Source organism: Daktulosphaira vitifoliae, unplaced genomic scaffold (assembly GCF_025091365.1).
Source record: "Daktulosphaira vitifoliae isolate Bord-2020 unplaced genomic scaffold, ASM2509136v1 Scaffold_137, whole genome shotgun sequence".
In the NCBI taxonomy this organism is placed as follows: domain Eukaryota; kingdom Metazoa; phylum Arthropoda; class Insecta; order Hemiptera; family Phylloxeridae; genus Daktulosphaira; species Daktulosphaira vitifoliae.
Genome location: NW_026099706.1, coordinates 12949 through 26285, shown reverse-complemented (window position 1 = coordinate 26285; position 13337 = coordinate 12949). Strand labels below are relative to the sequence as shown.

The following is a 13337-nucleotide window of genomic DNA, read 5'->3' as shown; positions in this document are numbered from 1 at the left end:
CTGTATGTATACATTAAATAATTGCAAAAACACAGTGACCATTTCAAAACTTTCAATTTCCAGTAATTTAAAATGAAGACACATACATGAAGGGCTTCTAAGAGTTGGCTGACTTACGCCTTTTGTGGGACGTTTAAAATTATTTACAATTTTTCATAATATAAGAGTAATAGCGGCTGTTTAAAGTGACCTTGCCTATTGCTGAAACAACTCAAGTTATCAATTATTGAATAGATTATATAATAAATAATAATTATATTTTATTATATAAAAAATATTAAAATAAAATTTTACCATAGAATTCTTAAAATCATAATAAATAAATTTAACAAGATTTAGCATCGGTTAAATGCCATTAAAATATATTTTTAAAATACATATATTAATCAAAAATAAATAGAAGATATGAGTCAAATCAATTAAATAAATGGCGTATTTTTCCCTGAATAAAAATTGATTCACGTATTTAAACGCAACCAGTCATTTTTTATTTTATTCAACTATGTTACATTGCATAGTTTAAAAACTTAAATTATACATAGACTATTGTAATCTGACAACAAAAAATTCATAACATGGTATGTACTACTTCATAATATAAATTTGATGTAAAAATTAAATAATTTTTTTTTTCAGAATTCACTTACTATATTTATGACTATATTAGTATTCGCTGTTGATCTCTCCTTAGCACTTGGTAATAAAAATATTTAATCTTATTTTTTTTTAGTCGTAGAATTTGGAAGTACATCCATATATATATATATATATATAATAATTGATAAAATAAAATAAATTACATCTATAGTTTAGATCATTATTTTAATGTTGCTAAAAACTAGTTAAAAAACAACATAGTTTCCTAGAAGTTTTTTAGTTATCTATATCTCACGCAAAATATTTATGATGTAATATTTACTTTAAAAATAAAAATTTATTTTACGATAAATTACACAGACATTATATTTAATTTTAATCTCTTTAGCTATAATTAAAAGTATAAGTAACATCTACCCCTACTAGTGTAGTATGTATATTTAACCCGACATATCTATTAGTTTTGTCGTAACTCAAAAATTAAAAGAATAAAAATGAAAAGAAAAAAGATTGAAAAAGTTCATGTTGGCGAGTGAATTAAAGGCAGAGAAGGAAACAAAGACTCAGACCCGATCTCGCTTTTTATATGCCGGATAAAGTAAGCCAGCGATCTCTATTGAAATTCCTGAGATGTTGGATAATTATTTGTGATTGGTTAATTGTGATAAAAACCCTGATGTGGGCGTAGTTAATGAATTGTAGGGGACTGGTTTGAAATGTGTTAATAAATGGTTATTTTGTTAACCCAAAGTGGGAAACATTCTATCGTAACTCAAAAATTAATAAAAATAAAAAAGATTTTGATTGAGGGTTAGAGTAAAAGTGAGAGGGAGAGTTAGAGTTACTTTTGATTCGGAGTGTGATTTGAGGGTTATAAAATAACAATTTAAATATTCTTATGGATTTAAAAATCTTACCTGATAATATTTCTTCAGTTGTTATAATAACTTCAGTGATAATATTAATAAAATGATAAATAAAGTAATACAAATTCAAGTTTTTGGTTCACATATCAAGCACGTAAGAACTTCGACAATGATGATCGCAATATCCAAGTATCGTTATGTATGCAGAGCATGAAATGAACAGGGCGGTATAAGGGTTTGCTCTGCCTTTTTATAATATTTTTTACCCCCGAATATCATCATTGTCTAATTTTTACAGTATAACTGTTTATTGATAAAATGCAGAGGCTATTTCAGATGAATGGAGTATATAAATCATTTTGTCATTTTATATATAACATTAACATAGTTTTTTTTACACATAAGATTAGGATTAATACAGTATATTTAATTATAAAAACTAAAATAATAAATATGACAAAAATAATTTATAAATTTTCCTCGGAAGGAACGATTTCTAAAAGGGACTACTAATCAATTTATGATAGAATCGTGCGTATTATAATATAACTAAACAGTGTGTGTTTGTTAAATGTTTATTTAAATTACTTGTTAGAAAATGTCCTAAGAATTTAATGTATAAATATCCCATGTTATTGTAGTAACGATTATATTACGACAGTTTCTTATTCTAAGAAAACTTCAAAAATCTTTTTTTTTTTTTAACTATTGGCTACCCATACAATATTTAGCGTAGTTGGAAATGGTACTTTAAAATAAACTATAATATAAGTGATAAATATTTTATAATTTAAGCGTCCATTCTTTAATTCTAATTTAGTGATGTCAGTAAATGTTTAAAGAATACTATTTATTTTTAAGTTAGTAACAATTTTAATTCTAAAATATGTCTTTGAAATGCTTGCAAATTAAATATCTATTAATTTGGCTGGGTTGTAGTTTTATTGTTCAATACATCAATAACTAGTTTTTAATTTTCTCCTTTCAATGTTCATAATTTTTCCTCAATAGATAAAAATAAATAGGATATAATAAATACACAGAAAAATTGTACAAATTATTATTCAGTTTCACATTTCGATAACCTAATTGAACAAATAAATTTAAATTTAAATATTATTATTATTTTTTTTTTAAACATCTTTATTTATATCGAATAAACTGATACACGTAACTGTTCAGTATCACAACAATTCTAATTTATGCAGAATTGCGTGATTTAATTTAAAAATTAAAAATTTGACGTAAATTTTAAATTGAAAAAATTTAAACGTTTGTAGAAAATAGAGTAATTGTACTAAGTACAATTTTCATATAAATTTAAATAAATAATATTATTTAATTGTAAAATATGGATTTTTACAAATTTGGTATCTATACTAAATTTAATATTTCTTTAATTCAGGTAAAAATGTATTTTGAACAAATTAGAATTTTAATAAAAATATTATTGGTATTAAATTGTCAGATATGCTTATAGCCATTAATTAGTAAATTCTAGTTAAAATGATTAGACTATTACTTAATAATGAATGATAATATTTTATAGAATGTAATTGTTGTGGCGATACTGAGAAATTACAGATGGTTTCGTGTCGTCACTATTATTGCAATACCTGTACAAATAAGTTCACAAGATGTACAACGTGTAGAACAGAATTCATATTGGGTAACATTAATAATTATATTAAATATGAGATCTATATTCACCAATAACATAAATATATAATTTATTATTTATATATTTTTAAAACAATGTTTTCTACTATTTTTTATACAGCTCTTACAATCTGTTTGATGGCCATAACTAGATACGTTTTGAGATCTTTTTTCGTATCGTTTTAATAATTTTGAACAAAATCGGTTCAATAGAAATGAGTTTAATAGCATATATATACACAGGGTGATTTTTTTATCATAACCCACTCAATTACTTACAGAATAATAATAATTAAAAAAATTTTTTTTATTATTATCTTTAGTTACACATTATTCTTGAATTTTTAACTATGTAATACTTTTTAAGTTCATCCCTTATGCCTTGGAGGGGGGTCAACTTTGTTTTTTTAAATGGTAACACATATTTTTAATTTAATAAAATGTTTGAGTTTTTAATTTAATAGTAAATGGCATTTGAATTTTTAATATAACTTTATTAGCTTATTAGATATAAACATTTAAAGTTTCAAATTTTTGAGTTAATATACATGTATAATACACATGGGATTGTAAATACAGGTAGCTAATTGAATTTTTATGACATTGCTGTCTCAGTCACGGATTGTTTATTATCAATTATGATTATCAATAGATATACTTTCTGTATTGTCAGTTAGTGTATTTATAAACTCATAACAATGTGCCTTACTACAACTGATAATAACAATGCTGTGTGCCTGCTAATATCGATGTTATAAAAAACCAATTAGCTACCTGTATTTACAATCCCATGTGTATTATACATGTATATTAATTCAAAATTTTGAAACTTTAAATGTTTATATCTAATAAGCTAATAAAGTTATATTAAAAATTCAAATGCCATTTACTATTAAATTAAAAACTCAAACATTTTATTAAATTAAAAATATGTGTTATCATTTAAAAAAACAAAATTGACCCCTTTCCAAGGCATAAGGGATGAACTTAAAAAGTATTACATAGTTAAAAATTCAAGAATAATGTGTAACTAAAGATAATAATAAAAAAAAAATTTTTAATTATTATTATTCTGTAAGTAATTGAGTGGGTTATGATAAAAAAATCACCCTGTAGACGAAAAAAAATAATCTCGACGAAGTAAAATCTATTGCTTTTCGGCTACGCATCGAAGCTAATAAATGATACTTACACTATTATTCTTAGTCATTACTTTGAATAACTAATAATTTCTGAAACACGTGTTCGATGTTATATCCGATGAATTATTTTCCTAATCCATATGTTTTACACATGTCTTTGAAATATGAAAAAAAATTTTAAGTAAATTCGTAAGCAATAGATGTATCACTGCAAATTAAAAATGATTTAATCTTAATAAATTTTCTAATTTCAAGCAATTTTTATTGTTTTTTTTTTTATTTAATAATGTTTTTATGCACAATTGAATTTTAGAAAAAAATATATTTTTTATGTCTATTGACAACCTATTAAAAATGAAAAACTACTTAAATTTTGAATTAATTAAATTTAATTGTTTTCAGGTAATAACAATAGAACAGGTACAATTTTCTTATAATTATAATTAAATAATATTAATTAATTACACGATATGAATTTTTTACCAAATTGGATGTATGTGCTCTTATTTTCGTATCATTAATTAAATTTTAAACGTGTTTAGAAGAAATTAAAATTTATATAAAACTGCTTAAATATGAACATGATTTAGATAAAAATCTATTTAGTATTAAATTAGCAATTAGTTAAAAACTGACAATTGATGGTATGATGGTGTCACGTTATCATTGTAAAAAATTATTTTAATAAAATACAGATAGCGCATCCGCTTCTAGAGACTGATGAACGACGATTAATATTTATTGCAATACTATCAATCGTACGAATTACTATTTAAACCCAAAAGGCCTGGCAGTTAGGATCTGTCGACTACTGTGCCTTGTGTCATTCATCAGTCTCAGTACTCGGTAGTCGCTATTCGGCTTACTGCATAAAGTCAAGTCTTGTTTTTCCTTTTTCAACTACCTACTCNGCTATTCGGCTTACTGCATAAAGTCAAGTCTTGTTTTTCCCTTTTCAACTTCCTACTTTCGTCCTCGACATGTCAGAGTATTTGTGTCTTGCACTTCGTCTGCACCTCGTACCTAAGTGTTACCCTTATTTCTATCCTATAACAACAGACTTTCGACACCCACAGCTAAACCGCAGTGTCATCCGAGCACGGTGACTGCTGTATGATCACTTATACGTGAATACCCTGACAGCATACTCAACATCATCTTCGTACACCTCACACCACACCTCCTACTCCCCTTTCCATTGTGTTTTGTTTTGTGTTACGGCAATGGTATCATGGTCATTAGTTGGTTGATTCTAATTAAAAATGATTAGACGGTTACTTAATTAAAAAGATTAATATTTTATAACTATTTGTTTATAAGAAAAATGTTAATAACAAGTTTCATTTGTTTAATGTAATTTTAATTCAGGTTTTTATTTTGTTTTGATTATAGCATTAAATGTATTAAGTAAGTATAATCTAAATAATTATTTCTTATAAAAATGTATTAAATTCGTGGTATTTTCTTATTTAACATAATATTTTATAGAATGTGCCGTTTGTGGAAATGTAAAAGAAATAAAAAAAGGTTCTTCGTGTACTCACATACATTGTGAGAACTGTTTACATTATATTACGAATTGTTTTACATGTAAAAAAATCATCAGAGATGGTAATATTATTGATAATATTAAATATACGATATAAATCACCAATAAAATTTATAATTTATTCTGTAAATTTAAATAAAACAAGATTCTATAACACTTTTTTAATATCTTTAAAAAAAGACACTTGGTCTATCGGTTATATTAAGAGTATATATTATGTTTCTTATGTGTTATTATAACAATAGGTAAAACCATTATAATCCTCGAAGGAAGATTTTTGAATCTTATCCTCTCTAATATATTATATTTATCGTGTTTTATTGTTCAGATAAAATGTACTTTTCGTTATTAATTTTCAAAAAACTTATTACTTTCTATAGAATATCTATAAATTAATTTGAATCTTCGGCTAATATTGAAAATAATATAAAGAATCAACAATAACAAACTTCTGTGTGATTGAATGTAAAGAGAGTTTGATTTTCAATATTCGTTGTAGTAATATCAAAAACATTTGATTTATCAATCATACAATCTAATAAACTTCACTATAAAATCACAAACTACACATCTAATATTATTCATGACATACATAATGTATAGTTCAATGTTGGATCTTTAATTTGTTTTCTTCTAAAAGTAAAAAGCTTACTAGTAAAGATAAAAAATTAGTACTTAGTGGTTCATAATAAAAATGTTCAGTGTAATTTTAATTCAAGTTTATATTTTGTTTTGATATAGCACAAATTTTAAGTGAGTATAAATTAAATAATTATTTCTTATAAAAGTAAATCAAATTAATTGGTATTGTCTTATCCAAGTAACTAAAACAAGAAATTAAAAATTATTTTTCAAAAAATTAAAAATGTTATAAATTAATAAACTTTTCAATTATAAAAATATGATACAATACTATAAATAATAATAAATTTACTATTTAAAGCCTGTTCAATTTGTTCGTTACCCAATATTCTATACGAGGAAAACAATAAAATATACTGTACGAGCTGTCAATCATTAGGTAATACTCATAATTTAAGGTGTAAAGTGAGTAAGGAAGTGGGTTTCTATTTTTTTCATTGTTTGTAACAATTAACCTGTTTCCTTACTTATTAAACACTCTGTTTATTTTAAAAATAAATTAGTTAATATACAAAATATCAACACTTCCTGTACTTAAGTTGTTCATTGAATTATCATAAAAAGCATACAAAAAGAAAGATTATTGTCTCCACTATAGTCAGTTAAAATTTTATTATGATGAGCATTTAAAAAATAATTTATAGCATTATCTATATGCAGAAATATATTTTTTTATTTTATTTTACGTTACCTTATTTTTTAGGCAAATGTAATTTTTGGACATTATTTTAAATGTCATAAATTAATATAAATTTTTTTAAATTTTCCGTGCTTCATGCTTTAATTATATAAAAATCGGGTTCATTTGATGCGTAAACAAAAACAAATAGAGAGAGCTGAGGATTTTCATGGACAAACAAATAAACACAACACTTTAAAACCAATACATTCTCAGCTCTGTATCAAAGCTAAAATAACATTTAGTATAGATTGTAAATATATATATTAAATAAAAATAGCTAAAATTAATCTTAAAACGTATAATTAATGTATAAATAATTGTTTGCGTAATCCTAGGTTTTGTCCCACAAGAGACTGGAGCTTCGTCATCCAGACAAAGTATGTTACTTTATGAAAAATTATAATTAAAAACATGTAATTCATTAAGAATACTACTCGCAATTCTTTTGATAAACATATATTTTTTATAAAAATATACAGATTAAAATAACTAAAATTAATTTAAAAACGTATAATAAATGTATAAATTATTGTATGTGTAAACCTAGATAATGCTCCACCACAGTTCGGAGTTTGGCCGTTTAATCAAAGTAAGTTTATACATCGAATACTATTCATAATTTTTTTGTTAAATAGATATTATTTTATAAAAATATACAGATTAAAATTAAAAATATCCCGGAAAATGAGGTCGCGGCACAGTGGTGACGTGGCATAGTTGGATCAGGTATAATGATATCTGACAGTGATTAAAATCACTATCATAAAAAACGCTTCGATGCAAATCTTTAGATAGTGTTTAATTTTAAAAAATTGGTGGATTATTCCAAAAGCTACATGATCTGCTAGTTCCTTATTAATATCCTGATTAAGATAAAGTATGTCTAATGAAAAAGGGATTATTAAAAATAGTATTTCTCATAAAAAAATTATATTGATCAATACACTTTTCAATAAGTTATAGCATTATAAAGTTAAAAATGTAAAAAATAAAATTGAGAATTTTCACACAATAATAGCATTTGGTAGCCATTTTCACCGTGAAGAAAAAATAAAGTCCGAAATTTTTTTTTTCCATAATAAATTACATTACATTAGCTTTAATTTAAGATATATATAAAAGTGTCAGTATTTCCGAAATACTTTCAAAAGTTAAGTTGAAAAAGTTAATTTTTTGTGAAAAAGTTGTCATTTTAAATCCTCCCCCGTGGGCAGTTAAAGGGTTAAAAGTATGAAAAAAATGTACCAAATGATAGGTAAAGACATCAAGCATCTATAAAAAAAAGAATTATATTGATATGTGCATTTTTGAAAAATTTATGGCAGTTTTAATAAAAAAATTTTTAAAAATTTAAAAAATAAACGATTTTTAAATTGTAATTTTTTTGGAGGTTTCCCCTATTTACAGGGAACGAGGAATTTTTTTTCATTTTTTGAGGGTAATAAGTGCGACTAAATACGATTTGTGATCTTTTGACGTATCATTGAAAGAAATCGGTTCGGTGAGANAGGGTAATGTCTTCGACTAGATACGATTTGTGATCTTTTGACGTATCATTGAAAGAAATCGGTTCGGTGAGAGCTGAGAAAAAGTGGTATCAGACACAAAAAAAATAAATAAATAAACACATCTTAGTAAAATCAATACCTTCTCAACTTCGCATCGAAGCTAAAATTGAAAATTTTTCGAAAATTAGCGATTTTTAAATTTGTAATACATATTACTATTAATATACAAATAAATACATTTTTAATCTGTATATTTGATAAAATATATGAAAATTATATGAATATAATATATGAAAAAAAAAACATTATTACAAAACCAAAAAAATTAGAAATTTAAAAATCACTAATTTTCGAAATTTTTTCAATTTTTTTAACTTAAAATTGCTATTACTTTTTTAAAAATAACCAAATCAATATAATTTTTTTTTATATAGATGCATGATATCATTACCTTTCAATTGGTATATTTTTTTTTTATATGTGACCCTTTACCTGCCCCAGGGGGTATTAAAAATGCCAACTTTTTCAACTTGACTTTTGAAAATGTTCCTGAAGGTCTGACACTTTTATATATATTTTAAATTGAAGCTAATGTAATGTACTTTATTATGGAAAAAAAAAATTTGACCTCTGGATTTGTCTTCGTGGTGAAAATGGCTACCGAATGCTATTTTTGTGTGAAATTTCTTGATTTTATATTTTACATTTTTTACTTTAAAATGTTATAACTTTTTGAAAAATGTATGGATCAATACAATTTTTTTATGAGAAATAATAAAAAATAAAATTAAAGTAAACACATCATGATAATATTCATACCTTCTCAGTTTCGCATCGAAACAAAAAATCACGATCTAGTAAAATATAATAATTTTCGGGTACGAATCAAAGCAAATAAATTATAATATGAATTATAATAAATACATTATTATTCTTAATCATTACTTTGTATAATTAATAATTTGTGAAACACGTGTTCAATGTTATATCCGATGAATTATTTTGACAATCCAAATGTTTTACACATATCTTTGAAATATGAAATAACATTTTAAGTAAATTCGTAAGCAATATATGTATCACTTTAAATAAAAAAATGATTTAATTTTAAGAAACCTTCAAATTTCAGCCAATTTTTATCCTGTGTTTTCTATTTAATGATATTTTTATGCATGGATGAATTTTAGAAAAAATATCTTTTTTATGTCTATTGACAATCTATTAAAAATGAAAAACTACTTAAATTTTAATTGTTTAAACATAATTGTTTTCAGATTATGGCAACGATACAATCGGTACAATTTTATCACAACTTTAATTAAATTACATAATTTTCTTATGCATAAATGATTTAAAAAAATAAATCCATTTTATATGTATTAACAACCTATTTAAATGAAAAACTTTACTTAAATTTATTTTTTTCAAAAAATAACGAAAATACAATTAATATAATTTTATTATAATTTTAATTAAATTATAATAATTAATTACATGATATGAAGTTTTTACCAAACTAGGTGTATATATGCTCTTCTTTTTATATATTTAATTAGATTAAATGTATTTTTAACAAATTTGAATTTATATAAACTACTTGATAGGAATTTTGAATTTGGAAAAAATCTATTTAGTCTTAAATTGGAAATTAAGTTACAATTGATGTAATATTGTTTTTTAGTTAATTGATTCTAATTAAAAATGATTAAATGGTTACTTAATTATAAAATTTAATATTTTATAACTTTTGATTTTTGTTTAAAAGAAAAATATTTAAACAAAGATTTATTTGTTTAGCGTAATTTAATTCAGGTTTATATTTTCTTTTGATTATAGAAGTAGATTTATTACGTAAGTATAATCTAAATAATTATTTCTTATAAAAATGTATTAAATTGATAGATATTTTCTTATTTAAGTTAATATTTTATAGATTGCAATGTTTGTACAAATGTTATCAAATTACAACAAAATTCGTGTTCTCACTTATATTGTAACACCTGTTTATCATATTTAACTCAATGTTCGTCGTGTGGGAAAGATTTCACAGATTGTAATATTACTATTTACTATTTATTATTATATTACAAATGTTCAGTGTAATTTTAATTCAGGTTTATATTTTGTTTTGATACAGTAAAATATATATGTAAGTGTAAATTAAATAATTATTTCCAATAAAAATGTATAAAATTAATCGTTATTGTCTGATTTATGTAACTAAAACAAGAAATGAAAAATTATTTTTCAAAAATTTAAAAAGTTATAATTTAGTAAACTGTTCAATTATAAAAAAATGTTATTATGCTATAAATAATATAAATTTACTATTTAAAGACTGTTCAATGTGTCAGGTCCAAAATAATCTACTCAAAAGTTCCGGTAGAATATATTGTACGAACTGTAAATCAAAAGGTAATAAACATTATGTGAGGTGTTCAGTTATTAAGGAAACGGGTTTCTATATTTCTCGTTGTTTGTAACAATTAATCTGTTTCTTTACATACTGAACATTCTGCTTATTTAAATTAGTCAAAATAAAACATAATATTTATAAACTTGCATTCGTATTAGCATTGTAGGTATATAATACATAAATATTTTATACACCTACATTATAGGGGTAGTCAAAAATATTGTTTTATACTTGGATATCGTTTCAAATTTTTGAATATTTGATTGTGATATTGAAATATATCGATACAATGAAAAATTTTATCGAACATTTTCGTTAGTTAATAATAATTTTATTGGCGCATAACAGGAATGTTGACACGACTTACTTCGCAGTAATGTAGTCGACACTGGTTTTAAGGGTTCCCTCACGTGAACCGTTTATTATTAAGCAACAACAGATTATTTAAAGTACAGACAAACTGTATAGACGAACACAGTTCATAATAATGTTCATATAATATGACTCAACGTATCATTTGCAGCGAGTCGTCGTCTGCCGTGAGGCACTTGCTGGACTTTGCACCGTGGCGTATGGAACGCAATGTTGGTGGTCAGTCAAGTACTCATAGTAGGGCGACGACTGATAAAAGTGGCACGAGTCACGAGGCATCGTGTATCACTAAGCGACATGAAGCCATGTCAATGTTTAAATATTGGAATGAACCATCATGTTGGAAAATATCCATATAAATTAAAAATTAAACATAAATTTCTTTTTTTGATAAAACCATTTAAATCAATATCGAAAATATCGCGATATTTCAAAACAATATCCTTATAAAATGTTACCAAAAAAACGAAATTATATCAATAATCTATTGTCGATCCCAACTGCGTTATATTATAATAACATGTTGTAGTAATTAGATGAGGAAGTATTGAATTACGTCGATTTTAGTATAATATAAGCTTTACAATAGTAGTAAGCAATTTTTGAACTCTTAAGCAATATAATAATTCCATATAAAAGGGAAATGCAGGGTAAGCAAATTAATAATGGTGGGAAAAAGAATATAAAAGGGAAACATGAAAAGTATAGGGGGACGACACGGGACGATACTGAGCGAGACGATACTGGACGTTTTTGTCGAAGAAACGTCGAGTTACGGGTTAGGTCGTTGACGTAAGAATAACTTTATACTCTTTTTTATAAGATTTAATTAATCTTGTTTTAAATTATTATATTATATTTTATTTGACTTTTGTGTTTGATACATTTCGTAAATAAAAAAAACTATTTAAAAATCTGGACTTGGCGCAAATATTTAATATTCACGGTGATCTCGAAATTGTGTGTGTGTGTGCGGCAAGAGTCTAAGTTGGACTGCTGGTCCTTTAGTCAATCTTAATAATTAGTGTACGAGCTGGCTAGTGTTTGGGCTTAACCGTCCTTTAGTGGGTATAGTAAAAAGGTAGTTGTGCTGGTGGCTGACAAGGAGCCACTCTTCAGTCTGCTACTTTTTAGCTAGACTGTGCTGACGGGTCTAAACTCTACCCCTTTAGTAGTCCACTAATTAGAGAGATTGGGGCTGATCAGTTTATCCAACGGGAAGACTCGAGAAGAGCTCGAACGACGAACTCGTCGTCAATATATATATATATATAAAACTTTAATAAACCTTTGTGTCTACGTTGGGGCACTACCGACGTACGACAATGCAAACATGTTTTTCAATAACAAATAATTTTCTATAATGTTGGATATGAAGTTACAAGAAGGCGTTTTTTACATCTATTTTAACACGCTTATATTAGTTTCACGTGTATGTTTGTTTGTTTGTAAGTTTGTAACTCCACGCAGCACGTGTTATTATGTCGCGTATCCCTCCGTGTATGAACTTGAGACTAGACTGTCGTAACGCATTCGCCCTACCCCGCTCACCAATCGTAGACAACAATATTTTCCAACTCGTAGACGAGCGCGTGTCATCAATTATGTATATATATACAGGGTGCCCCACCACTCACTGACAACTTAAATAACTTTTGATCCAGTTAATATTTTTAGCTGATTTTTTTTTTAAACATTAGTTAGACGTTAGGTCTAAAGCTATATCTCAATAATTAATTTTTTTACATTTTATTAAAAATATTAATTATTTTTAAATTTTAAATAAAATGTAAAAAAAAAATCTAAGATAGCTATTTTGTAGAGTAGAATTTAAGAAAAATTTTAGTAAAAAAATATCTTATTAATATTCAGTAGTAAATATTCTGTAGCGTTTTGAAGTTTGT

At 24.9% G+C, this 13337-nt stretch overlaps 1 protein-coding gene across 28 annotated transcripts in view; it reads left to right on the top strand.

The window, feature by feature from the left end:
* Positions 1-446: 446 nt before the first annotated feature.
* The window catches only part of LOC126909134 (uncharacterized), an 18093-nt gene continuing 5202 nt past the window's right edge, over positions 447-13337 (top strand). For 11 of the 28 annotated variants that reach the window (XM_050691543.1, XM_050691544.1, XM_050691542.1 and 8 more), the window contains exons 1-10: positions 447-578; positions 637-697; positions 3013-3132; positions 4667-4684; positions 5657-5671; positions 5753-5875; positions 6555-6566; positions 6757-6834; positions 7473-7514; positions 7685-7726. In XM_050691543.1, coding sequence (XP_050547500.1) covers positions 576-578; positions 637-697; positions 3013-3132; positions 4667-4684; positions 5657-5671; positions 5753-5875; positions 6555-6566; positions 6757-6834; positions 7473-7514; positions 7685-7726 — 514 coding nt within the window. In that variant the 5' untranslated portion in view covers positions 447-575. Of the gene's footprint in view, positions 579-636; positions 698-3012; positions 3133-4666; positions 4685-5656; positions 5672-5752; positions 5876-6554; positions 6567-6756; positions 6835-7472; positions 7515-7684; positions 7727-9919; positions 9941-10481; positions 10497-10578; positions 10795-10982; positions 11061-13337 lie in introns of all 28 variants that reach the window. The other 17 variants (XM_050691524.1, XM_050691526.1, XM_050691545.1 and 14 more) reach the window with 5 other exon arrangements.